At 54.8% G+C, this 24,348-nt stretch overlaps 2 protein-coding genes across 2 annotated transcripts; both read left to right on the top strand.

Annotated features, from left to right (window-relative positions):
- The first annotated feature begins 8,333 nt into the window (after positions 1-8,333).
- On the top strand, positions 8,334-21,305 carry TIMM44 (translocase of inner mitochondrial membrane 44). The gene is made up of 13 exons (XM_061422350.1): positions 8,334-8,443; positions 10,231-10,332; positions 12,191-12,361; positions 13,577-13,657; positions 14,584-14,733; positions 15,724-15,863; positions 16,165-16,250; positions 16,957-17,049; positions 17,142-17,266; positions 18,088-18,138; positions 19,796-19,885; positions 20,402-20,512; positions 20,818-21,305. Exons 1-13 carry the CDS (start codon positions 8,399-8,401, stop codon positions 20,935-20,937), a joined length of 1,365 nt encoding a protein of 454 aa, XP_061278334.1. The 5' UTR covers positions 8,334-8,398; the 3' UTR covers positions 20,938-21,305.
- Positions 21,306-21,851: 546 nt separating this feature from the next.
- CTXN1 (cortexin 1) lies at positions 21,852-23,443 on the top strand. The gene is made up of 2 exons (XM_061422358.1): positions 21,852-22,049; positions 22,411-23,443. The coding sequence occupies exon 2, from the start codon at positions 22,431-22,433 to the stop codon at positions 22,677-22,679; it is 249 nt and encodes an 82-aa protein (XP_061278342.1). The 5' UTR covers positions 21,852-22,049; positions 22,411-22,430; the 3' UTR covers positions 22,680-23,443.
- Positions 23,444-24,348: the final 905 nt, after the last annotated feature.

Raw genomic sequence — 24,348 nt, 5'->3', positions numbered from 1 at the left:
CAGCTTCATCCATGCTGTAGCATGTATCAGAACTTCATTCCTTTTGAAAGCTGAGTAATATTCCATCATACGGATGGATCACATTGTGTTTATCCACTCACCTGTTGATGGACACTTGCTTCTACCTTTGGGTGAAGAGGACTAATGCTGCTCTGAACATGGGTCTGCAAATACCTCTTTGGTTCCACTGGGTTTTGTTTTTTTTTTTTTTTGGTCTTTTTTTCCCTTTTTCCCTCTCCACCTCCCCTTCCTGGATCATGGTAACAAAAGAGGGATTGATAATGGTCCTTAAGATGGAAGAGACAGACCCTAGCATGATAAGGCCCAAGAAATATGCCAAAATCGCCCCATTGTGACTTTCATTAGCCCCACACAATTTTGCCTTCATAGGTTCTATCCCCCATGGAAAAAGGAAAAAAAAAATATATGTTTTACAACACTGTTGGCATAAATATGACTGAAATTCCAGCTAGATTATATATTTTTTCTTCTTATTTTAAAAGAAAGCAAAACCTTTGCAAAACGCCCCCAAGTATGGTAGGCCCTAGTCACCTGAGAGGAAGGTCACCCCTGCTAAGAGGTCAAGACTGGTTCTTTTTCCTTTTTTTCCTTTTGTTTACCCTGGAAGTGTATTTGGTTTTGGGTGGGGGTGGTTGTGTTTTTGTTTGTTTTTGTCCACACGGCATGCAGGATCTTAGTTCCCTGACCAGGGATGGAACCCACGCCCCCTGCACTGGGAGCATGGAGTCTTAACTGCTGGACCGTCTTGGAAGTCCCAGGGAAGTCCCAGGGACCATTTGGGAAGTCCCAGGGACCATTTGAGAAATCCCAGTTCTCGTTCTTTGAAAGGTCTGATTGCCTTATAAGCTCTGCATCTGCTACTTGACTGTTCCACCCACAGTCTACATGGAATCTGATTGGTGCAAATAATCATGAGAAGAGAAATGAGGTTCCAAAGAGAGAGGATGAAGGACCCTAAGGATCACTGGAGATGCTAGAAGCCCCTCCCGATCAACTACCTGCTGAGGGCCCTGCACAGCACAGCCAAAGGCTCCGCCCTGCACAGTGCCTGGAAGCTGACAGCCAGGTGTGCCCCTGCCCCCAACCTGCACCATAAAAGACAGGCTTCCGTGACCCGGAGTCGTGAGCGTTCTGACCCCTGGCTCTTCCACAGGTCCATCTGCTGGTCCCCCTGTTTGGGATGCTGTGGTCTCCTAGCGACCACAGTGGCCTCAGGATCTCTCCACAAAACAGAGCTGATCGGATGGCTCACACAGCACCCCGCCATGCCCTCTTTAAAACTCCCCAGTGTACCTACTTAGGCAACCCTCGTGATCTGGTCCCCACCTATCCTCTCCAGCCAGGCTCTCCTGCTCCCCCTGACATTTCCATGATCTGTCTCCAACCCCTGCTGGCACTGTCCCCACAGCAAGCTTTCCTGTCTAGCCGCTCCTTTATTTATTTATCTTGTTTTGGTTGAACCCGGTCTTTGTTGCGGCACTCAGGATCGCTAGTTGCAGCATCCGAACTCTTAGTCGTGGCGTGTGGCATCTAGTTCCCCGACCAAGGATCAACCCAGCACCCCCTGCGTTGGGAGTAGGGAGTCTTAGCCACTGGACCCCCAGGGAAGTCTCTAACTGCCCTTTATGGCTTCTTTCAAACACCTTCGACTTCCCCATCCCAGCCCTTGAGTGGATCAACTTCTGGAGGCCTTTGCTTCCTTGATAGAGAAGGGAACGATAGTGCCAGTTTCACAGATTTTAAGGAGGATTCAAATCCTACCTTACCGACAGCCCTTGCTTTTCACATCACTCAGCCTGGCCATGGCCGCCGGGTGGGGGTCTACACTGTGACCTGGGCCTGGGGCTTGGCCCTAACTCTCCAGCTAGATTCTCTCTGTAGACGTGGTTGATGTGGGCGCTTCCTCCCTGCCTGCGAGCTGTGGGCGCCTGTCTGTAGAGGACTAATGATAGCATCCGCCTTGGGGGCTTGTGGGCTGGCGCCAGATCAGAAGCTGCTTCCTGGAGCCTAGCGCGCTGTCTGGAACAGGGGAGGCGTGCCGTCAGTGCCAGCAGCTATTATTATTTCTGGGGAAGGAGAACAGGAGATGGAGAGGAGAGTCAGCCGGGTAGAGGGGGAGCAGAAGTGGGAAGAAGGCCAGACAGAAGGCAAACAGATGGCGCAGGTCCGTGGGCAGCAGGAGCTGGGCGTGGAATCTTAGATCCCAGGCCAGGGATGGAACTAGTGTCCCCTGCATTGCAAGGTGGCTTCTTAACCACTGGACCAGCAGGGACATTAAGAAACGTGTAAGTGCCCAGTACAGGACGATTAACTGTAGGCATTGAGCTGGCTGTATACCAGAGTTCTAGAATTCATGTATCTTGCTTATCTACACCCAGCCCCTGGCAACCACCCTTCTCTTTGTTAAGCCGTAACATTTTGGGTAATTTGTTGCAGAGCAGTAGATGAATAATACACAGAGTCCTTTCTGTGATCATCTTAGCGCCAACTCACCCTTCCTGGGGTCTCAGTGCACACAGGACGCAGTATGGGTTTTCTGGATGCTCCCCCCAGAGGGTGACTCCCCGGCGTCTTGGTCCCTGTTCCCTGGCTTCACCGTGGACCGCGCCGGTCGGCCTTAACACACACTCACCTGACAGCACTGGGAAAGTTTCCAGGCAGCCTGGGGTTCGCCTACCACCTGGGGGAACTGACTGTCTTAGTCAGCTGGGGCAGCTGTAACAAAATACCACCCACTGGTTGGCTTAGACAACAGACCACGATTTGCTGGTTTGCTTTGTAGGAACACGTACATCAGGCACAATCACCAGTGACACACCAAGTTACAAGACAAGGCAGGTGACCCTGTAACCGAGGTCTACTCAAGGAGCTGAAATCACAAAGATCCCTTCCCTTTTACCTTTTCTGCCTTTGTTAACCTTATGCCTGGGCTACAGAAGACCTAAACAGACTTTTCTCCAAAGAAAACAAAGAGATGCACATGAAAAGATGCTCAATATCGCTATTAGAGAAATGCAAAACAAAGCCACAATGAGGTACCACCTCATACTGGTCAGAATGGCCATCATTAGAAAGTCTACAAATAATAAATGCTGGAGAAGATGTGGAGAAAAGGTAGGTACAAATCTAAACGTTAGTAGGATTGTAAATCAGTGCAGTTACTATGGAAAAACTATAGAGATTCCTTAAGAAAACTAAAAATAGAGTAGCCATATATCCAGCAATCCCCATCCTGGGCATATATCCAGAAAAGACAAAAGCTCTAATTTAAAAATACACATGCATCCCAATGTTCAGAGCAGTACTATTTACAATAGCCAAGACATGGAAACAAGCTAAGTGCCCATCAACAGGTGAATGGAAAAAGAAGATATGTATAATAAGTAATGGAATATTAGTCATAAAAAGAGTGGGAATAATACCATTTGCAGCAACATGGATGGACCTGGAGAATAGCTTACTAAGTGAAGTAAGTCAGACAGAGAAAGACAAATACCATATGATACTACATATGTGGGATCTAAAAAACAGTACAAATGAACTTATTTACAAAACTGAAACAGACTCATCGACATAGAAAACAAACTTCACTTACCAAAGGGGATGCTGCTGCTGCTAAGTCGCTTCAGTCGTGTCCAACTCTGTGTGACCCCATAGACGGAAGCCCTAGGCTCTGCCGTCCCTGGGATTCTCCAGGCAAGAACACTGGAGTGGGTTGCCATTTCCTTCTCCAATGCAGGAAAGTGAAAAGTGAAAGTGAAGTTGCTCAGTCGTGTCCGACTCTTCGCAACCCCATGGACTGCAGTCTTCCAGGCTCCTCTGTCCATGGGATTTTCCAGGCAAGAGCACTGGGTGGGGGGATAAATTGGAAGTATTGACTTAATAGATACATACCACTATATAAAAATGGCTTCCCAGGTGGAGCTAGTGGTAGAGAATCTACCTGCCAATGCAAGAGTTGTAAGAGATGTGGGTTCAATCCCTGGGTTGGAAAGATCCCCTGGAGAAGGAAATGGCACCCTACTCCAGTATTCTTTTTTTTTTTTTTCCATACACATAATGCTACTCGAGTATTCTTGCCTGGAAAATTCCATGGAGAGAGGAGCCTGGTGGGCTATAGTCCATGGGGTTACAAAGAGTCAGACACGACTGAGCATCTGAGAACATATATAGAATAAGTAAACAACAAGGGCCTACTGTATAGCACAGGGAACTATATTCAGTGTCTTGTACCAAACTATAATGGAAAAGAATTGTTAAAAAATAATTATATATATATGTATATAGTCGAATGAACTAACACAATATTGTAAATCAACTATCAGTTCTCAGATGCTCAGTTATATCCGAGTCTGTGACCCCATGGATTGTAGCCCATCAGGCTCCTCTGTTCATGGGATTTTCTAGGCAAGAATCCTGGACTGGGTTGCCATGCCTTCCTCCAGGGGATCTTCCTGACCCAGGGCTTGAACCAGGATCTTTTATGTCTCCTGCATTGTCAGGCAGGTTCTTTACCTCTAGCACCACCTGGGAAACCCTCGCAGGTACATAGCACCTGCTAAAGCACCTGTGGCAAAACAGATGTAGGTAAAGGGTGTATGAGTGTTCATTATACTATTCTTGCAACTTTTTTGCAGCTTTGAACATTTTCAAAATGAAAAGGTAGGGAAAACATAAACCACCCTCACTCTACCCCATATGTACCTCCAGCTGTCATCATTTCACTTTCTAAGCACTGCAAAGATTCCTCAGAGGCATCTCTGTTCTCCTTCTCTATGTGCCTATTAAACATTTAATAACGGACTCTCCAAACATGCCAGAAAGTTCTCGATCTGTAGCGTTTGTCAATTCCTACGGCATAAATACCCCCACCATGGCCAATTTCAGGCTACTAATGTGGTGCATTAGAGGCAGAATTGGTGGGGACTTCCCTGGTGGTCCAGTGGCAAAGACTCGGTGCTCCCAATGCTGGAAGCCCAGGTTCAATCCCTGATCAGGGAACTAGATCCCACATGTCGCAATGAAGACCTGGCTCAGCCAAATTAAATAAATAAAAATAAATAGGAAAAAGAATCCCTAACTCAGTGACCGAGATGAAGTGGACCTGTGACTTGTCTCCCATTTCCCTGTGTGGCCCCCTGCAAATAAACCATTACTTTAGACAAAAAAAGACAGAATTAGTAAGAGGTATAGCATATCTAACATGGTATTTCCAGCCTACAGAAGAGACATATGTAAATAACTTCAGTAGCATAGACAGGGGCATAATAAGAAGTGTTGAGTTTTGAGAATTTATTACCATTATTTTAATATAATCCAGTTGATTGTAAGTTTATACAATCAATTTTAAAATAATGACTGTGTTTAATAACTAGCTCCAAAATTCCTAAAAATTTGACAATTGGCTCTTGCCAGGCAGTCCAAGCTGGTTCCAGCACACCTCTGTAAAAAAACGAAAGCTCAGCCAATTGAAATCTGGCTTCCACAGCCACCATTCAACCAAAATCTTCTAGTTTCTCTCCTCAGGGACCTCCATATTACAAAGTACAAGGGCCAATGGATACCATTCTGACCTGGTGTGCCTGGCCTGAGTTCTCTACTGCATTCAGCACCGCTTACTCCACCTGTCTTCTCCAAGCGACTCCAGGTCCTCTTATGACCTGTTGACCAGTCCTGCCCAGTCTCTTTTAAGGGCTCTTCTTCCTCCATCTGACTACAGGGTTTTGATGTGCCCACCTGACATATTCTCTCTGGGTGCCCTTGTCTAACTCCATGATTTCAACTACAACTAAGAAACCCTTAGACCTTCTTCTCAGCAGCAAACCTGTATATCCCAACCTCTTAACTAGTTTCAGTTCAGTTCAGTTGCTCAGTCGTGTCCGACTCTTTACGACCCCATGAATCGCAGCACGCCAGGCCTCCCTGTCCATCACCAACTCCCGGAGTGTTGTGTTTAACAACTCCCGGAGTTCACTCAAACTCATGTCCATCGAGTCGGTGATGCCATCCAGCCATCTCATCCTCTGTCGTCCCCTTTTCCTCCTGCCTCCAATCCCTCCCAGCATCTGAGACTTTTCCAATGAGTCAACTCTTCGCATGAGTTTCAACTTTAGCATCATTCCTTCCAAAGAACACCCAGGGCTGATCTCCTTTAGAATGGACTGGTTGGATCTCCTTGCAGTCCAAGGGACTCTCAAGAGTCTTCTCCAATACCACAGTTCAAAAACATCAATTCTTCGGCGCTCAGCTTTCTTCACAGTCCAACTCTCACATCTATACATGGCATTTCCAACAAAGCCAGAGTGGAAGCCCTCAACACTTCTTCTCACCTCCAGGTGGCGCTCCTGAGGGACAGAGAACGCAGGTGTGTCCAACTCTGAAGCCAGGGAGTGTATGCTGCCTCCCTTCCAAGTCCCATAGACCTTATCACAGTTTTAGTAATGGCAAAGGTTTCAATAGGGCAAAGGCAACATACATTATTAACTCTCCCCATGGTACCAGCGAGTACACCATGTGAAATGCTGGGCTGAATGAAACACAAACTGGAATCAAGACTGCCAGGAGAAATATCAACAGCCTTAGATATCTAGATGATACCTAATGGCAAAAAGAAAAGAGGAACTAAACAGCCTCTTCATGAGGGTGAAGGAAGAGAGTGAAAAAAACTGGCTTAAATTCAACACTCAAAATCTAAGATCATGGCATCCAGTCCTATCAATTCATGGCAAATAGATGGGGAAAAAGTGGAAACAGTGACTGATCTTTTCTAGGTCTCCAAAATCACTGCGGATGGTGACTGCAGCCATGAAATTAAAAGATGCTTGCTCCTTGGAAAAAAGGCTATGACACCCCTGTGCTGTGCCTAGTCAATCAGTTGTGTCCAACTGTTTGAGACCCCATGGACTGTAGCCCACCAAGCTCCTCTGTCCATGGGAATTCTCCAGGCAAGAGTACTGGACTGGGTTGCTGTGCCCTCTTTCAGGGGATTTTCCCAAGCCAGGGATTGAACCCAGGTCTCCTGTATTGCAGGTGGATTCTTTACCAACTGAGCTACCAAGGAAGCCTAGACAGCATATTAAAAAGCAGAGACATTTTCCCCACAGAGGTCCATATAGTCAAAGCTATGGTTTTTCCAATAGTCATGTACAGATGTGAGAGTTGGACTATAAAGAAGGTTGTGCGCCAAAGAATTGATGCTTTTGAATTGTGTTGCAGGAGAACTCTTGAGAGTCCCTTGGACAGCATGGAGATCAAACCAGTCAGTCCTAAAGGAAATCAACCCTAAATATTCATTGGAAGGACTGATGCTGAAGCTGAAGCTCCAATATTTTGGCCACTTGACGCTAAGAGCTGACTCACTGGAAAAGACCCTCGTGGTGGGAAAAGTTGAGTGCAAGAGAAGGGGGCCGACAGAGGATTAGATGGTTGGATAGCATTATTAACAAATGGACAGGAGTTGGAGCAAACTCTGGGAAATAGTGAAGGACAGGGAAGCCTGGCGTGCTGCAGCCCATAGGGTCAGGAAGAGTCGGATATGACTGAGAGGTTGAACAACAACGCTACCAACACACCATCTCTTCCCAGCTGCACGACCATGTCCAGGTACCGCCACTTGGTGGATTCTCTAAATGGAAAATAGCATCTGGGTGCTGATGTGACAGAGGCATGACCTTCTTCCGGTCCAGGTGTATCAATTTACACTAAATGGATGGAGGGAAGAGTGGCTCACACTCAGCCAGGTCTCAGCTTCCCGTTCCTTTTCTGGACCAAAACCAACAGGTGCCTCCCGAAAGTGCTGTACAAATGTGGGCTCATTCGCTCTTGCTCTTGAAGCAACTCACTTGCTCGTCTGTTAGTCAATGTCAGTCACTGTCAGTGAGTCAGAGTCAGTGGCAAAGGGCAGGCCCATCGGTCAATCAGTCAGAACCCAGTTGAATCGGTTCTTATGGTAGGTCGCTCTGTACCGGTCTTTCCGGCCACGCGAACCCTGGGTTGTCTGTAGGAAAATCTTCGCTCGTGACAGACTCCACATCCTCAGGCTCCGCCTCTTCGCTTTCTTATCCAACCATAGGTCTCTGCCACACAGGAGTACACGCCCCCCAGGTCACATCCAGTCACAGGCCCCGCTCTTCCGAAACTCTGCCCTATCAGAGGCCTAGCTCTCCAGGACTCTCCCGCCCTCTGTGAGGCCACGCCCCCATTATGGACCTCCCTCCACGGCCCCTCCTTCCTTAGGAGTCCTGTCCAATGATACGCCCTTCCTTTCACAAACCCCGCCCCCAGGTCTTGCTTTTCCCAGGCCCAGACCCTACCAGGCAGACGCGGCGGATGACGGTATCGAGTCGCGCCCCGAGAAGGTCACACGGGATCCTCCAGCATGGCGGCGGCGGCGCTGCGGGCAGGCTGGTGCCGCTGCCCGCGGGTGAGCAGATATGCGGGGCCAGGAGGGCGGGACTAGGGAGCTCCGGACTGGCGACCTCCAGGATCTCGTTGTCCCGAGTTCTTTGACCTCTTTGCCCCCTTCCCTGGACTCCGCGAGAGACTCAGAGTTTGGTCACTGGGTCAGCCGAGGCCGGGGCGGGGGCCCGGTAACGTGGGGCCTGGAGCTAGGCCTGAGGGCGGGGGAGCCGAGACTGTCCGGCCGGGGGCAGTAATGCATGGAGCCGCCGGGGGCAGTAATGTATGATCGCCCCTCATTTCTGGCTGACCCCACGTGTACCGAGGAGTGAATGGTGACCGTGGCGCTCCATGGAGAAGCAGTGGCGAGGAAAAGGCAGAAAACCGTGACAGTCACGGCTCGGCTTAATACGCTTCGTCCGCAACCGGGAGCACTTTCCGTCTCTCCTCCTAATCCTCTGAAAGTACGGGAGGTAGTTGTCGCCCTGGCTGAGAATCTGGGCTCACAGATGCCTTGGGGGTCAAGGCGTATAAAGTGCATTGGGACAATAGTACTCACGTTGCTACTATTTGATGCTATCTCAACAGGTTAGGAAACTGGGAGCTCAGTCGTGCTAAGCAAGCTGCCCACAGTCTCAGAGCTAGCAGGGTGGTTGACCTGGCCCAAAGCTCAGGTCAGGAAGGAAAGTTATCTCACAGGAATCTGAGTGTCAGGAGAAACAAGGTGTTTCTGACTCAGGGCAGAGCTTTTCTTCTGGACTGATTGTCTTTTGAGTCAGGGTTTGAAGGCTGCGTGTACAGGTGTTTGATTTGGGCACAAGACAAAAGAGGAGCCACCTTCGGGTTCCGTCCTCCTGTGGGGTTTTCCTTCCCAATTAGAGAGCGATCCGCTTCAACTACAGACTGCTGCTGACGTCGGTGGCTCTAGGATCAATGGCTGTAGGCATTTAAAAGAAGAAAACAACAAAGCAATTAAAACAAAAGTTTCGATAACTCACAGGAGTTACTCTTGAGTAGCTATAGGAGATCATGGCATCTGTGTAAGTCTGTATGTTGCTTAGAGTTCCTGGAGACAGGAAGCATGGAACAGGATGAGGAGAGGCGCAGGGATTGTAGAAATGGAAATGTGATTTTGTCAGGTCATTGACATCCATGTTACTGGCTCCATGCTGGGTGCTAGGATGCAGCATTGAACAGGACCTACATGGAGCTTCCCTCCTGGAGCTTAAGTTCATCATTTGGTCAGAGAAGAAATGCCTTTCACATGAGGTTAGCAGCATCTCTCTGCCCAGGTGACTCCCGTAAGTTGCTCTGCTCACATCCCAAGCCTGGATCAGGACATCGTAGGTTTATTGCAGGGTCGTGCCTGGGACAGTAAGTTATCAGTGTGTGCCTCTGAAAGCCCAGGCCTCTGGTCCTCCGAGGCCGCAGAAGTAGAGAAGGCTGGTTGCTACCAGCATCAAGGCTCCGCATGCCCATTTTCAGACTAAGGCCTTAAATCAGACTGGCACATTTAGCCTTTAGCGTTCTTCCACCATAGGTTGGCATAGGACCCATCTGGTTTCCCCTAGGTTCAGAGTCGGGACGGTACATGTAGGCCCTGCAGGTACAGTTCCAAGATTTTCTCTTTCTACCAGATTCCACTGGCTTCTCAGAATTTGAGAAGATGGTCGAGCATCAAGCATGCAGGTGGGATGGGATAAAAATCGTCAGATGAGTCTTAGCAATCTCTGCTCTTTTAGGTGGCCTATTTCATTCCTTCCTCATCACCCTCTGGTCTAAACGGATCTTTATCTCTTCTCCCTCGATTAGAGATGTGTTGGCAGCGGAGTCCATCTACTGTCCAGCCACAATCTAGTGCCACTGCCCCATGGTTCCTACCAGCTGCCCCGGCCTAGTGGAGAGCTGACCCTGGTGAGTGACTCAAGATGTGAGCCAGCTGGCTGGAAGGGGAGATGTGAGGGTCAGGCATAGGTGACAGAAGAGGCCTGCAGGATGCTGCCCACACTGCCGGGGCCTCTGATGGGCAGGCCTTCTGGAGTCACAGAGCCCAGTGGGCCTGGTGCTTTTGGTATCTGGAAGTGCTCGGCACACTGTGGGTGGGGCTCCTGCCTCCCAGAGTGGACTGGGATCCCTGTAGCGGAGCTGAAATGCACCACCCACTGGGTCCCACGTCTGGGTCCTTCAAGCAAAGCTGGGCCTTGCTTCTGGGAGACGGCCCCATGGGCATTTGCATTCATAGAGTCACACATCTTCTGGAGCTGGGTTTCCCCAGGCTAGACCATCCTTACCTTTATTTTTTTTATTGTATTTATTTATAAAACTTTTACATTTATATTTTTATACAAAATTTCTGTAATTTTGTTTTTATGTAATTTTATATTTATATATTTATATAATGTTTTTATATTTTTATAAAATTTATATATATAATTTGCATAATTCTATTTATAGCTGTCCTGGGTCTTGGTTGCTATGCTTGGGGCTTTCTCTGGTTGCAGCGAGTGGGGGCTACTCTCTAGTTGCCGTGCGCGGGCTTCTCGTTGTGTCGGCTTTTCTCGTTGCAGAGCATAGCCTCTAGGGCTCGGAGGCTGCGGTAATTGTGGCACCAGGGTTTAGTTGCCCCACAGCAGGTGGGATCTTCCCGGATCAGGGATCGAATCCATGTCCCCTGCATTGGCAGGTGGATTCTAAACCACTGGACCACCAGGGAAGCCCCGATATCTCTCTTAATCTTGACATTGTTTGTCAGAAACAGCATTTTCTAGAGCTTTTGCCCTCTCCATCACTCCTCCTCAACCATGCTTCTGCTGGTGTGTCACCACCATGGGGAGGAAAGCCCCAAACTTCACACTGACTCCACTTCCACATCCTTGAGCAGCTCACACCCTCCCTTCCTTTTGAGTCTCAGCACAGCCCTCTAGTTACCTGTGCCAGCCTGTCTCCCCAGCCGTGTCCTGGGGCTGTTGTAGGTGTGGGACGTGTCTTTCCCATTAGTTGTCCACATCTCTGATCTGCCCTGCCCCCCACCACTACCACCCAGTCCCCAGTCCTGGGGTGAATGGTGGGGCTGCTGTGAGCTGATGCAGTCCCTGACACTCTTGGAACCTGGATTTCCCCTAGCGAAGGGCTGGCCAGGACCCATCTGGACCAGACAGCTGCCTGCCAGCACCAGGCCTGGCCACCCCACCTCTGGGGCAGCACCCAGATTTTCTGCCTCTTTTGCTGGGGCTTGATAGCAGCCAGGGGGGCTGTTGCCCCAAAACTGGTAGGGTGAGTCCCCAGGCCTGGTGGGGACCCCGCACACCCTCAGAAGTGGGAGCAGCCAAGCACACGTGGCCATGTCCCCGTGACCTGAGTCACTCGCTCACAGTCATTTCTGAAGCTTTCTCTTTCCTGAGCCTGTGAAGGAGGAGAAGCCAGGATCTAAACCCAGCTGTGTCTGACCCCAAAGCCCATGAATTGGGCAGGGCAGTGCATGGAGTGGGGCCTCATGTGGGATCTTCCTGGACCAGGGATCAAACCCATGTCCCCTGCACTGGCAGGCAGATTCTTATCTTCTGTGCCACCAGGGAAGTGGTGGCTTCATTTCTTTTTATTGCTGAATAATGTCTTGTTGTCTGGGTGCCCCACAGTTTATCACCTAATAGTTTTTTAGTGTGCCTCTTCTACTCTTCTGCAAAGAGAGAGCTCTTCATTGTTAAACCTGTATCAACAGAAAATAGAAAATTAAAAAAAAAAAATCCTTTGTCTCTTTCTACATTCTTTCTAGTCCAAATCCTATTCCTCTGGAAGCAGAAAAGGCTTTCTCTCTGGCTTGCTCGATAACATCAAACAGGAATTAGCCAAAAACAAAGAAATGAAAGAAAGTATAAAAAAGTTCCGAGATGAGGCCAAGAAGCTGGAAGAGTCAGATGCACTCCAGGAAGCCAGGAGGAAATACGTGAGTCCCCTTCGCGACTCGTCTCTGAACAGACTTATTGGCCAACCCAGTATGTTAATCACTGATTAACCTCTCTCACCTCTTACTTGCTCCCTGGAGCCAGGAATTCCTGTAGCACAGTGCCCCGGCTGTGAGGGTCCCTGATGATGGGGAGTAAGGGGGCCGGGGGAGCCACTCAGCCTGTCAGGTCTGTGGTGAGCCTGCAGCATCCTCTGCACACAAACCAGCACATGGGGGGCTTTCTGGACCTCCTGCGTCAGAATCTGCATTGTGGGGGAGGCTCAAGAGAGGGGGACATGTGTGTACTTACGGCTGACTCGCACTGCTCTACAGGAGAAACCAACACAACATTGTAAAGCAACCATCTCCAATTAAAAATAAATAAAAAAGGAAAAAAAAAAAGAAGAATCTACATCTCCATAGATCTCTCAGGCACTAGGTTTGAGATGTGTACTCCGGAGGGCCTCTGAGTGAAATGGGTAGAAAGTGGGTTCCAGGGCTAGTGTAATTGTTACATGGTCATTTGGCCAAAAACTTGGATTTTTCCATTAGAGCGTACGGAAACACCCAAACAACTTTCAGCTGCCTGTGAATGGGCCTGTAGCCCTTTATCTGTCTGCCCGCGAGGGCTCTGTGAGCCCTGCCATCTCCCCTGTGGGTGGCTGAGCCTGGAGTGTGGGCGCTTGCCCCGGATGCCCCAGGTCCCTCGGTGTTTTGCTGTGTTGACCCCCGATCCCGGGCTGCTGGCGCAGTGAGGCCTGTTCCCTCCGAGTCTCCGCTAAACTCTCTGTGGGGGATTCCACCCTATGGGAGAGCGCCCTTCCTTGTCATGAAGGAAGAGGAGTGGGCTGAGGGGCCACCTGGGGGCAGAGGAGGCTGAGGTTGAGGCAGGGTGCCTGGGTGGGGGCAGAGTGGGAACAGCACCCCACCACCACTGCCCTCAACATATCACTGATGAGCAGGTAGAAGAGTTCACCCGCTGCCACCCAGAGAGAGATTCGGGGCCTGGGGCTTTGTGCTCAGGAGGGTCCTTGTCCAGGATTCATGCCAGGCTGAGGGGCAGCCAGGGACCCTGGGCAGAAGGGAGGGACCCGTTGGGCAGGCTGAGGGGGAGGGGCAAGAGAAACAGAGGTGTCTGGGGAGGAAGGGACTGCTGAGAAAATGCTGCTTTGGACTGTGCATCACAGCACAGAAACACAATGTCCTTCCCCCTAGAGAACCATTGAATCGGAAACCCTGCGGACAAGCGAGGTGATCAGGAAGAAGCTGGGGGAGATCACAGGCACCGTCAAGGAGGTAATGGCCTCAGGGCTCCCAGGGCCTCTTACCCGAGGCTGCAGGGCCTGTTTGTTCCCACCTCTGGCAGAGGAGTTGGGGGGCGGGGGCGGTGCTGGGAGCCTCAGGAGGAACTGGCAGCCAGCACTGTGTAGGCTGGGGTGGTGAGCAGCCTGTTCACTCCAGAGGCTTTCCGGAGTCCAGGATGCCCTCAGGAAGGAGGGCGACGTCAGACCAGCCCACTGGCCTGTAGTTCACTGGCCTGCTTAAGTTAGAAGCCTCTGTGCTACAATCAGGAGGGTCAAATGAGGATGTTTTTCTTCCCTCCTTAGGATAGGAGGGGAGTACTTTGCCTCCAAGGGTGGAGGTGGGAGTGACTTTCCTGGAGGGCTTTCTTCTTTGTTGCTTCTCTTTGGTTTTTCTGTTCTCCTGGGCTGGAGAGAGGGACCTGCCTGCTAAGTCACTTCAGTCTTGTGACCCATGGACTGTAGCCCTCTGTCCAGGCTCCCTGTCCATGGGATTCTCCAGGCAAGAATACTGGAGTGGGTGGCCATGCCCTTTTCCAGGGGATCCTTCCAACCCAGGGATCGAACTCGAGTCTCCTGCATCTCCAGGAGAGAGGGGCAGGGCTTTGAGGCCAGCCCAGCTCCATGTACACCTCCTCACCTTCTTCCTGCCTCCCTGCCACCTGTGGGTGCCACTCCTATGTATCCTGGGAGAGCTGGGGCTCCTGTCTGCTCCGTGCCTGCAGCCCCAGGCCCAGTGCCCCAGAGGTCATAGGCACCCTTCTCGAGCATGCACATACCCGTCACAGCTCCATCAGCCAGACAAACTCAGGCTGCCTGCTCCCACCCCTCTTTGGCCTGGTTGGCCCTTAGCCCTGGGGGAGCTCCTGCCAGCCCCCAGCCTGTGCCACGTTGACACCTCCCCTTTCTCTGTCTCAGTAGAGTCTTGACGAAGTCAGTAAAAGTGACCTTGGCCGGAAAATCAAGGAAGGTGTGGAAGAAGCAGCCAAGACCGCCAAGCAGTCTGCCGAGTCAGTGTCCAAAGGCGGGGAGAGGCTTGGCCGGACTGCTGCCTTCAAAGCCCTCTCCCAGGTAAGCTGGGCTGCGCTCGTGCCTGTGGGCACTCTAGACTCTGTCCTGCTCCCAGCCCCCAGGAGCCGAGTTCCCATCTCTGGGCTCAGCCCCTCCCAGCTGGGTGGTCTTGGGCAAATTGTGGCCCCTAGGGAGCTACGGGTTACCAGACCGAGAGCTCCAGCCCGTAGTCAGTGGCTGACACCCTTAGGTCTGGCCCAGAACCCCGAGACTATCACTCCCGGTCACTTGAGGTCCTGAATTCCTTCTGTGAAGACCTTACCTCACACTGGGCCCTCTGCTGGCCACAGGGCCACAGGAGAGAAGGTCTGAGTTGCTGCTCTCAAAGGATCGTAGGGCAGGCATGGGGACAGGGAAGGGGCAGGCAGTCTTGAGTAACAACAGGAGCGTCCGGGGGCTGCTCCAGGCCAGGGGAGCAGGCATAGCCAGCTCGGGGCACCGGGGCCAACTGGCTGTGACCAGAGCCACTGCAGGGGCCTGGGGGCCACACGGAAGAGTTCAGGTTTTATCCTGAAAGCACAGCCGCCAACGAGGACTCGGGCAGCGGCTCAGAGGTGGCTGGAGAGTGTCTGGGGTGTTGGGGCCGGGAGGGAAATGGGTTCCAGAGGTTTGGGAAGTCGGGATCCACAGACTGGGTCAGCCTGGATAGGGGTCATGGGGCAGGGGCCGCTCAGGATGCCCCTCCAGTTGCTGGTTTCTCCCCAGCTGAAGGGAGGTTTCCAGGGAGACGGGGAATCGACCTCAGAATGTGAGGGTCGTCTGGGGGCTGCTCTTAGAGCAGGGGTTGGTGGGGATCGGGGGGAGTCAGGGGCAGAAGTCAGATAGCCAGGGTCTTCTCCCGGCAGCGAGCGTCTGCCTCCCCCCCGAGGCTCCGACAAATCCTTGGCCTGAACCTGCAAGGCAGGTGACCTTGAGACCTGGAGCTAGGGTGGGTGTACAGCTTCTGGTCGGGGGTTGCCCAACTCCCACATGCCCGGCTGTGCTCTGCAGGGCGTGGAGTCTGTCAAGAAGGAGATCGACGAGAGTGTCCTGGGACAGACCGGGCCCTATCGGCGACCGGAGCGGCTCCGGAAAAGGAAGGAGTTTGCTGGAGAGAAATTCAAAGAAGAGAAAGTGTTTGAGGCCAATGAGTAGGTACCAGACCGGTCAGGGGCCTTCCCGCCCCGTCTCCACCTCCCTTTTTAGCCACCTGCAGTGTTGTCTGTCTCTGAGGACCACACAGGGTTCCGACCCGAATCTGCTTGTGGGGTTTCTTTCTCCCCAGGGTTCCCTGGCTCCCTGAGAGAATGGAGGTGGGAAGGGATGGGCAGGGGAAATGAGAAGGCAGGAGGCCGGGAGGTGAGGCCAGGGTCATCACACTGTCTGACTGGTCCCTCTCCCCGTGGGAGTGGCCCCCGCACTGCGCTCACTGGCTTCCCTGGTCTTCCCCAGAGAGGCACTGGGGGTCGTGCTGCACAAGGATTCCAAGTGGTACCAGCAGTGGAAGGACTTCAGGGACAACAATGTGGTATTCAATCGTGAGTGTCCCCATCTCAGAACGGCCCAACGGCAGGGCGGTGAGAGACACTCACTGAGCGCTCCCCGGGGGCAGACACCACACAGAGGAGGAGGCTGGGGTCTGAGGGGGCCAGGCACTGCAGCAGAGTCACCCAGCGTGTGAGCAGTGGAGTGTGGGCCTCAGGAGGCCCGAGGGGAAGCACCCAGTACATCTTGGGCGGCAGGGGCTCTGCTGTCGGGGCTGGATCACCACCTTGACTAGAGCCAGTGTGGCTGTGGGGCAGGCAGGTATGAGTGTCCCCCACCCCCCCATCCCCACCCCGATGGTGCAGCTGTGGATTTGGCCCTTACACACCCCGCCTCACAAGCCAGGAACCAGCTCAAGGCCCAGCATGCTCTGCCCACTCTAGGGCACCTGGCTTCCCTCGCACTGACAGGGAGCCTGTCCGTCATCCCATAGTGATTCCCAGGAGCCTGTGTTTCCTTTGCAGTGAAAGCAGCTGCCAATGGAGGTGGCCCCCCCACGGTTCACACAGCCCCCCCAAGCTCATGGTGGCAGGGTCTCCACACCCCCACCCTGAGGTTGACCCACAGGCCCTGGTCTCTTGAGGAAGAAGCACCCTCGGAGAGGCCCCCTCAGTTACCCAGTCTGCTCGGGGAGGGGGCTGTGATGGAGTAGGGGTGTCTTTCTGGAAGGGCCCTGACCCTACCCGCCACCTGCCACAGGGTTCTTTGAGATGAAGATGAAGTATGACGAGAGCGACAACGCCTTCATCCGGGCATCCCGTGTGCTAACAGACAAGGTCACGGATTTGCTGGGTGAGTGGGCTGCCCCAAGACCATCCCCTCACCCTGAGCCCGCAAGGGGGCAGTCTCAGGCCCTCACTGCCCTGCCGGCTCGGCCATCCCAGGGGGCCTGTTCTCGAAGACAGAGATGTCAGAGGTGCTCACAGAGATCCTGCGTGTGGACCCCGCCTTTGACAAGGACCGCTTCCTGCAGCAGTGCGAGAACGACATCATCCCCAACGTCCTGGAGGTGGGTGTGCGCCTGGCTAGGTGTTCTGCCTTTTCCCTGCCATGTCCCTGCCCCTCCATGGCCACCAGCCCTGGCTAGAGCCTGGGAGTCCTGCAGCCCAGTGCATACAGAGGCCTGTGGCGTGGCCTAGTGGGACTGCAGGGAGCGTCCCCCCACCTCCCGCCCCCCAGTCCTCTGTAAACATCTGATCCCTCCTCCTGGGGCCCTTCTCCCTCCTCCGTGTTCTCAGCTTCCTCAGGACACTCAGGGCAGGGCTGGGAGGAGGTGAAAAGGTAGCATCTCCCAAAAGCAGCAGCCCGAGCCCAGGCAGGATTCTCTGGGGTGAAGTCATCTCAGCCCCCACCCCCACCATGCTCTGTGGTTCCCCCACAGCGCCCCCTACCCCCCAGGACCCTCACCACATCCTGTTCCTGTGGCAGCTTCTCTCCTTGCACCCTGAGAGCCCTCCCCCACACTCCCCCTCTGCCCCATCCCTCCTGGGCCAGGCCATCTAGAGCTTTGTCCCCAGGGCAGGCAGGCTGCCCCTGCATGGCCACCTTGGCTCAGTTTCCAGGCTGGGACCAGACCTCCGACCACTGCCACCTTCCCCTTCCTTCCTGCAGACCCTGGGGACCCACTCTGGGCTGCCCCACTGTTAGCTGCGGGAGCTCCCCTCCCACTGCCCCAGCCTGGCCAGGTCTCCCCTCCCCAGACTTGGACCCCAGGGTGGGGCTGGGAGGCTGCAAGGAAAGGGTCTCCCTGGAGAACATTCTCCAGCAGTATCTCCCTGCCTCCAAAGCCCACTCATTCTCATACTTGATTTTTTGTCTTTCCCTTTTTAGGCCATGATTTCTGGGGAACTCGACATTCTCAAAGACTGGTGCTATGAAGCTGTGAGTGCTTGCTGGCTTTTTTTTTTTCCTGTTTAGGCCTAAGAAGAAATAACAATTTGGAGGAGATCTGCTTGGGTGGCTCCATCCAGGAAGAGCTCGATGGGGATGGGAGTGTCGGGGCTGGGGGTGGCTGCAGGCTGGGGATCCAGGGGTCAGGGAAGTGGGTGGAAAGGGATACTGGAGAACCCTGGGGTGCATCAGATGTTCACTCTGTGCATGGGGGTCACAGGTGCTGGCCAGCAAGTGGGGTGTGAGGCCCCATGGCCCCCCTTCCCAAGGCCAGGGTTACATCACTGGGCTCATCCCTTGGGAATCAAGAGGGTGCTTTGGGGACACCAAAGCAGAGCTCCCACACAGGCAGCACTGGATGGATTCATTAGCTGTTTTTCTCATCACGAGATCCTCAAACATAGATCCAAGCAGACATTGATATATTTCTGCGTGGGTAAGAGCTGCGTGTCTTAAGGAGGCCTAGCTGGAGCTCCAACTCCAGGTCCCAGGCCACAGGAAGGGCTGGGCTGCGTGGTGACGGGTCAGGCGGCCTTGGGAGCACCCCGTCTGCCCCGTCCCTTCCTGGCAGCCTGCTTGTCCCCACGGGGCCACCTTGCCCCATCCTTCTGGCTCCCTGACCTGTGTCTTCTGGGAGTTTGTTTTTCTTCACCCCCAGCTTCTTGATACTAAATAATCCAGAATCTCTTTTGGCTGATTCTCTGCTGTACCCAGCTCACAAACAAGTTGGGAAAAGCAGAGGAGAAGATGTCAGGTTTTCTTTTTAAATACTCCCCTGCACCGTGACTAATCCAGCAGGCGTTTATGAGTGGGTTGGTTTTTTTTTTTTTTTAACTTTGGGACTGTTAAGATGTGACTGGTTATCTCTACCCGCGAGCTGCTGCTGGTGCCCCTAGAAACACAGCTGAAGTTGAAGCCACTCACCCCAGGGCGTTCTGAGAATGTCATCTTTAAGAAAGCACACCAGAACTCAGATTGGCACCTTTTCTTTTTTTTTCTTTTCATTTGGTGGGTCCGTTAGTTGCATAAAAAGTGGGTGCTGTTGGAATGTCTTCCATTGAGATGCGAGATTGCCATATCCCAGGCTTGGGAGCAGGCACAAGAGGGCTATGGTGTCTTTGCCCCCATAGGAGAAACAGGCTGCCTGCGGCCGAAAGCCACCCACAGGCGCTTGTCAGGGAGAAGCAGGCAGACCCAGGCAGCTCACTCCAGCGCAGCCGTGGGGCAGGATGAATCCTAGAAAAAAGCGTTTGGTTCCAGGCCAGGATCCACAGGAGAATGTTCTGCATCAGCCAGAGAGGCCTCAACTTACCTCTCTGGGAGCATGTTCCTGTTTGCGTTCCAGGAGCATTCCCGACCTCACTGATTAATACTGCTTTCAATAGTGGTGATACGGTGTTGTCTTGGTAATGAGAGGGAAGTGTGTGACTCGCGCCAGCAAGAGGGTGGCACCAGCCTGCCTGATCCTGGCATCTGTCACTCCTGGCGCGAGAGCCCTTTTTGGGAGGTACACAAGCTGAAAGCTTGAAACCCTGCCTGTGAGCCCACTACTGGCTTGGGGTGTGTGGTGCCCCCGGCTCCTAGGTGCCTTGGCATGGCTTGCTCGAGGGTAACCGGTCCCATGGGCATGTTCGGCTTCTTGTTGCAGACCTACAGCCAACTGGCCCACCCAATCCAGCAGGCCAAGGCTCTGGGCCTCCAGTTCCACTCCCGCATCCTGGATATTGACCACATCGATGTGAGTGCCTCTTCCAGGGTGGGGGGGAGGGGCAGGGGTGCTTCTCTGAATTGTGCTCAGCTGGGAAGGGTGAGTTCCTTGTCCCTGGAGGAGTAGGGTCGCTTTCACTGAAGGGTTTCCATAGTCCTGGAGTTGGGAATTCTCAAGCAAGTGGTGGCCCAGGGGTGCTGCTGCCCAGATCCAGGGACTCCTGAGGCCAGGACTCTCACTGAGAAAGGTGGGGGCTCTTTTGGGACCACTCAGGCCCCCACTGGTCTCTCGGCCATGACTCTGTGGGGAGCCCACACCCATATGGAAGACGGGTGGCTCTGAGAGGCCTCTGTGTGTCCACAAAGCCTCAGTCCAGGGATCCTGTCCGATTCTGCTTACAGTTGGGAAGTTCCCACTGGAAACAGACCAGTGGGAGGTGGTAGGCCTGGGGTGCTGAAGCTCGGGTCTGCCCCTGGATGGGGGCTGCAAGGAAGGCACCAGGGACCACTCTCTGAGGCCCATCCACCTTGTCCCCACCCCCTGCAGCTGGCCATGGGCAAGATGATGGAGCAGGGGCCAGTGCTGATCATCACCTTCCAGGCCCAGATGGTGATGGTGATCAAGAACCCCAAAGGCGAAGTGGTCGAGGGTGACCCGGTAAGTGGGCAGGAAGGGAGGGGCAAGGCACGCACTGAGTTCCCTGCAGTGCAGGGCACCAGGACGGCATGTTGCTCTGGGCCTGGTGGAGGTCAGAGGGCCACTGGTCTGTCTGGTTTGACCAAGTCCTGAGTCCCAGCCTCTGCCCCAGCCTTTGCTCTGGATCCCAGACCCAGGCCAACACCCCAGACCCGCTCCCTGCTCCCTCCCAGCCCTGACCTGGCTGCAGCATCACCCTGCCCTCCTTCTGGTGTGGGTACCGGGTGCTCCCTGCCTCCAGCCCTCACCCTTCCCGGGTTCCGCAGGACAAGGTACTGCGAATGCTGTATGTGTGGGCTCTCTGCCGAGACCAGGACGAGCTGAACCCCTATGCAGCCTGGCGGCTCCTGGACATCTCAGCCTCCAGCACAGAGCAGGTCCTCTGAGCATGGCGGCCATGCCCGGGCCCTCCAGGGCTGACCCTCACTGTGGACATGCAGGGAACTGGCATCCACCTGCAGCAGCCAGAGCTCTGGGGACTGGACTGTCAGCTCTGCCCCTGCTCTGCCAGGCCAGCTGCAACACCGGCTGGATGGGGCGGGGAGGGTAGGGGGCTGCATCGGCCCCCTGGTGGCTGCTGGCCTGCGGGCCTCAGACCAGGCACTCCCTCCCAGGACTGAGCAGTGGGGCCTGGGCCCACTGGCCACATCAGCCAGGCCATTTTAGCTCTTTTTTTTTTTTAAACAGTGCCCTTGTTATCCTGTATATAAGTGGAGATTTGGAAATAATAAATCACCAAAGTGCAAGAGAACAACTTGGGTTGTCCAGGGTGTCTGTCACTGGGGTGGGGGAGCTGGGACTGAGGAGGAGGTGGCCAGCCCAGTGGTGATGAGGAGGCGGTCATGGTGACTAAAGAAGCTGCAACAGAAGAGGGGGTGGCTTTACCTGGGCAAGACCCTGCCCACCCTAGCTATGTGTGGGGGTGAGGGGGGACAATGACAAGGAAAGCTATGGAGGTTTTCGGTGACCTGGGTGGGGTCTCTTGAAGGTTGGGGTCCCTGGGGCCAGGGGACCTTTAGCGCTGGAATGAGTTTTGGGGGCACTGGGATCCTCCAAACAGGGAAACTGAGAGGTCAGTTGCAGAGGAGAATGGGAGTGTGGGAGCTGAAGTCGGGCTGGGAGGTTTAGGAGTACTGGTTGGGGTGGGAGGGTGAAGTCCTTGGTGCTCACGGTTCTTTGGGGCTGGTGGTCTATGCCTCGAGCGGCTCGGGGCGGGGCCCGGTTTTCCCGGTGGGCGGGGCGGGGTCGCGGGCGCGAGCGCCGCTCCCTGCGCAGCCTCCGCCCCCCGCGGCGGCCCCGCCCCCCCGTCGCCATGGGAACAGCCGCGGCGGCCCGGCTCGCGCGCTGCTCGCCTGCCTCGGTCTCCGCGGCTCCAGGGGCGGGTGGGGTGGGCAGAGCCGGGGTCGCCGCCGCGGAGAGGCCAAGAGCGGACAGGGTGCGGGTCCCGGAAGACAGCGAGGCTGCCGGGCGTTGGGTCCCGGTCCCGGTTCAGGCCAGGGTGAGGGGCGCGGCGGGACGGGGGTGGTGGGGGAGGGGGGTCCCCGGGACGCAAGAACAAAGGGAGTGGGGCGGGGGAGCCGGGTCTAGCCCCCGCCACCTCCCCAGACCGCGCGTTCGCACCTGTTGTGCGCGGACCGGCCGGGTCGGGGTTTTCTCTCCTTGTTCATAGCGTCCCCACCTGCGAGCACGCCCGGAGTTGGGTGCTCGCGGGCCGGGCATGGGCGTAGCCCCGGGACTGAGGCGCAGGCGGGGGCTGGGGCTCCGCAGGGAGTGGGGGGGCGGCGGCGGGAGGGGACGATGCGGGGGCGAGGGAGGTCGCAGCTTCATCCCCGCATCCCGGGCGGGCCTCTCCTCCCCAGGGCGCGCGGCGATGTGAGCCATGAGCGCGACGTGGACGCTGTCCCCCGAGCCGCTGCCACCGTCTACGGGGCCCCCGGTGGGTGCGGGCCTGGACGCGGAGCAGCGCACCGTGTTCGCCTTCGTGCTGTGCCTGCTCGTGGTGCTGGTGCTGCTGATGGTGCGCTGCGTGCGTATCCTGCTCGACCCCTACAGCCGCATGCCCGCCTCGTCCTGGACCGACCACAAGGAGGCGCTCGAGCGCGGGCAGTTCGACTACGCGCTGGTCTGAGCTGTGTGGCGCCCCTGGCCGGCCCTCGGCGGGGTCTCTCTCCCAGGGCAGATTTGACGAGGGGCGCCGCCAGGCCTGGACCGCGCTCGGGATCCTGCCCCGCGAGCCCGCAGCCCGAGTGGGGAGGGCATGAGGAGAAGTCCAAGCCTTCCCCCCTCAGACCCCTCCCATCTTCCCTCCTGGCCAGGCCGGAGCCCCACTTCGTGCCTTTATCCTGCCCTGTCCCACCCCTCCGCCCCCAGCGTGTAGGTGTTTCTTTGCTGTTGTCCTGCCGCCTAGCAGCATGAGTGTCCTGTCCACTCCTGTATTCAGAGACCCCCGTATCCTTTCCCTTTCTCCTTGTTCTGTGACCATCCTCACTCCCCACCGCGCGCAACCCCGCCCGTAAGCGCTGAGCCCCTCCTCGGGCTCCGGCTTGCGAGGCAGGCTCTCCTGGGCTCACGGGGTGGGATACTGCAGACCAATATGCCCTGCGCGGCCTGCCCCGGAGACAGAGCCTGAAGAGCGACAATGGCTGCTGTATCCAGGATGGGTGGCTCCTTCCACGGGAGGAGAGGGCAGACAGGTTCCCTCGTGCCCCCAGCCCAGGCCCTAGTTCAGGTCAGCGCGCCCCTCCCTCTGTTACCACCTCCACCCTTATTTGGCTCGCCTGCTACCTCCCCCTGATCCCTCTGCCACACCCCCTCCCCAGACCCTCCTCTGGCCTCTCACTCCTCCTTGCCTCTGAGCCCATGCTGTTAATAAAAGCTATTATTGAGCGCTTACTGCATGCCAAGCAGTGTGCTGAGGTAGAGACTCTGCACTTCGGCCTCTTGTATTTTCAGGATCTTGTTAGCATCGTCATTCTACAGGCCTGGGGACTCGGGTCCAGACAGGTTCAGTGACTTGCCAGAGCTAGAATCTGAACCCAGGGCTGACTTTTGCACACTCTTAAGAGCTGCCCAGGGCTGAGAAACACCCAGATGCATGCTCTGGGGAACTGAGGCTAACCGTCTCTAATTCCCCCCATTCTAGAAAGAGCCAGGACCACCCTTCCTTCCCTTAACTTGGGGCGACTTAGCCTGGTAGGGAGCTGGGATGGGGCACCCTCAGCCAGCCCTGGAGGTTGTTTCCGAGACCTGACGTGGCCTCCTGACACTGTGACCATACCTGCAGCCCCAGACCACTCTGACCTGATCCCTCCATCCCACCATCAACTTCAGAAACCTCAGGTCTGGTGTGGTGGGGCCGTGGTCACGGAGTGGGCTGGCTCCGTTCCACGAACCGCCTAGGAGAAGTGTTGTGCACCCCGGGGGAGCCGTGTGCAGTGTGTGTGGGGAGAAACTGAGTGTTGCTATAAAAGGAAGGTTGTGTGAATGCACAGGCTCCGTGAACAGAAATTTCGCCAGCTCTTAGAGGACTGGTAAGATCTGGGAGAAGGCGGTACTGTGGGAGGACACCTGGTGCCCCTGCCCAGCCCAAACCAGCCTGTCTCTGCCTCCGCACCTCCAGGGAGGCTGATGGAGGGGGCCGAGCAGGGAGAGAGGCCCGAGAGCACCCCTGGGAACATGAGGCCTTTGACAGCAGCTGGGAGCCCAGCCCCACCCTCTACCCAGCTCTGCTCCCTTCTCTGCTCCTCTGCTCCCCCTCCAGCTCTCCCTCCCTCCCCAAGGCCACCTCAGAGACTCAC

The sequence above is a fragment of the Bos javanicus genome, chromosome 7, assembly GCF_032452875.1.
Source record: "Bos javanicus breed banteng chromosome 7, ARS-OSU_banteng_1.0, whole genome shotgun sequence".
Taxonomy (NCBI): domain Eukaryota; kingdom Metazoa; phylum Chordata; class Mammalia; order Artiodactyla; family Bovidae; genus Bos; species Bos javanicus.
Note: the sequence above shows the minus strand (reverse complement) of the source record. Positions and strands in the feature narration are given on the sequence as shown.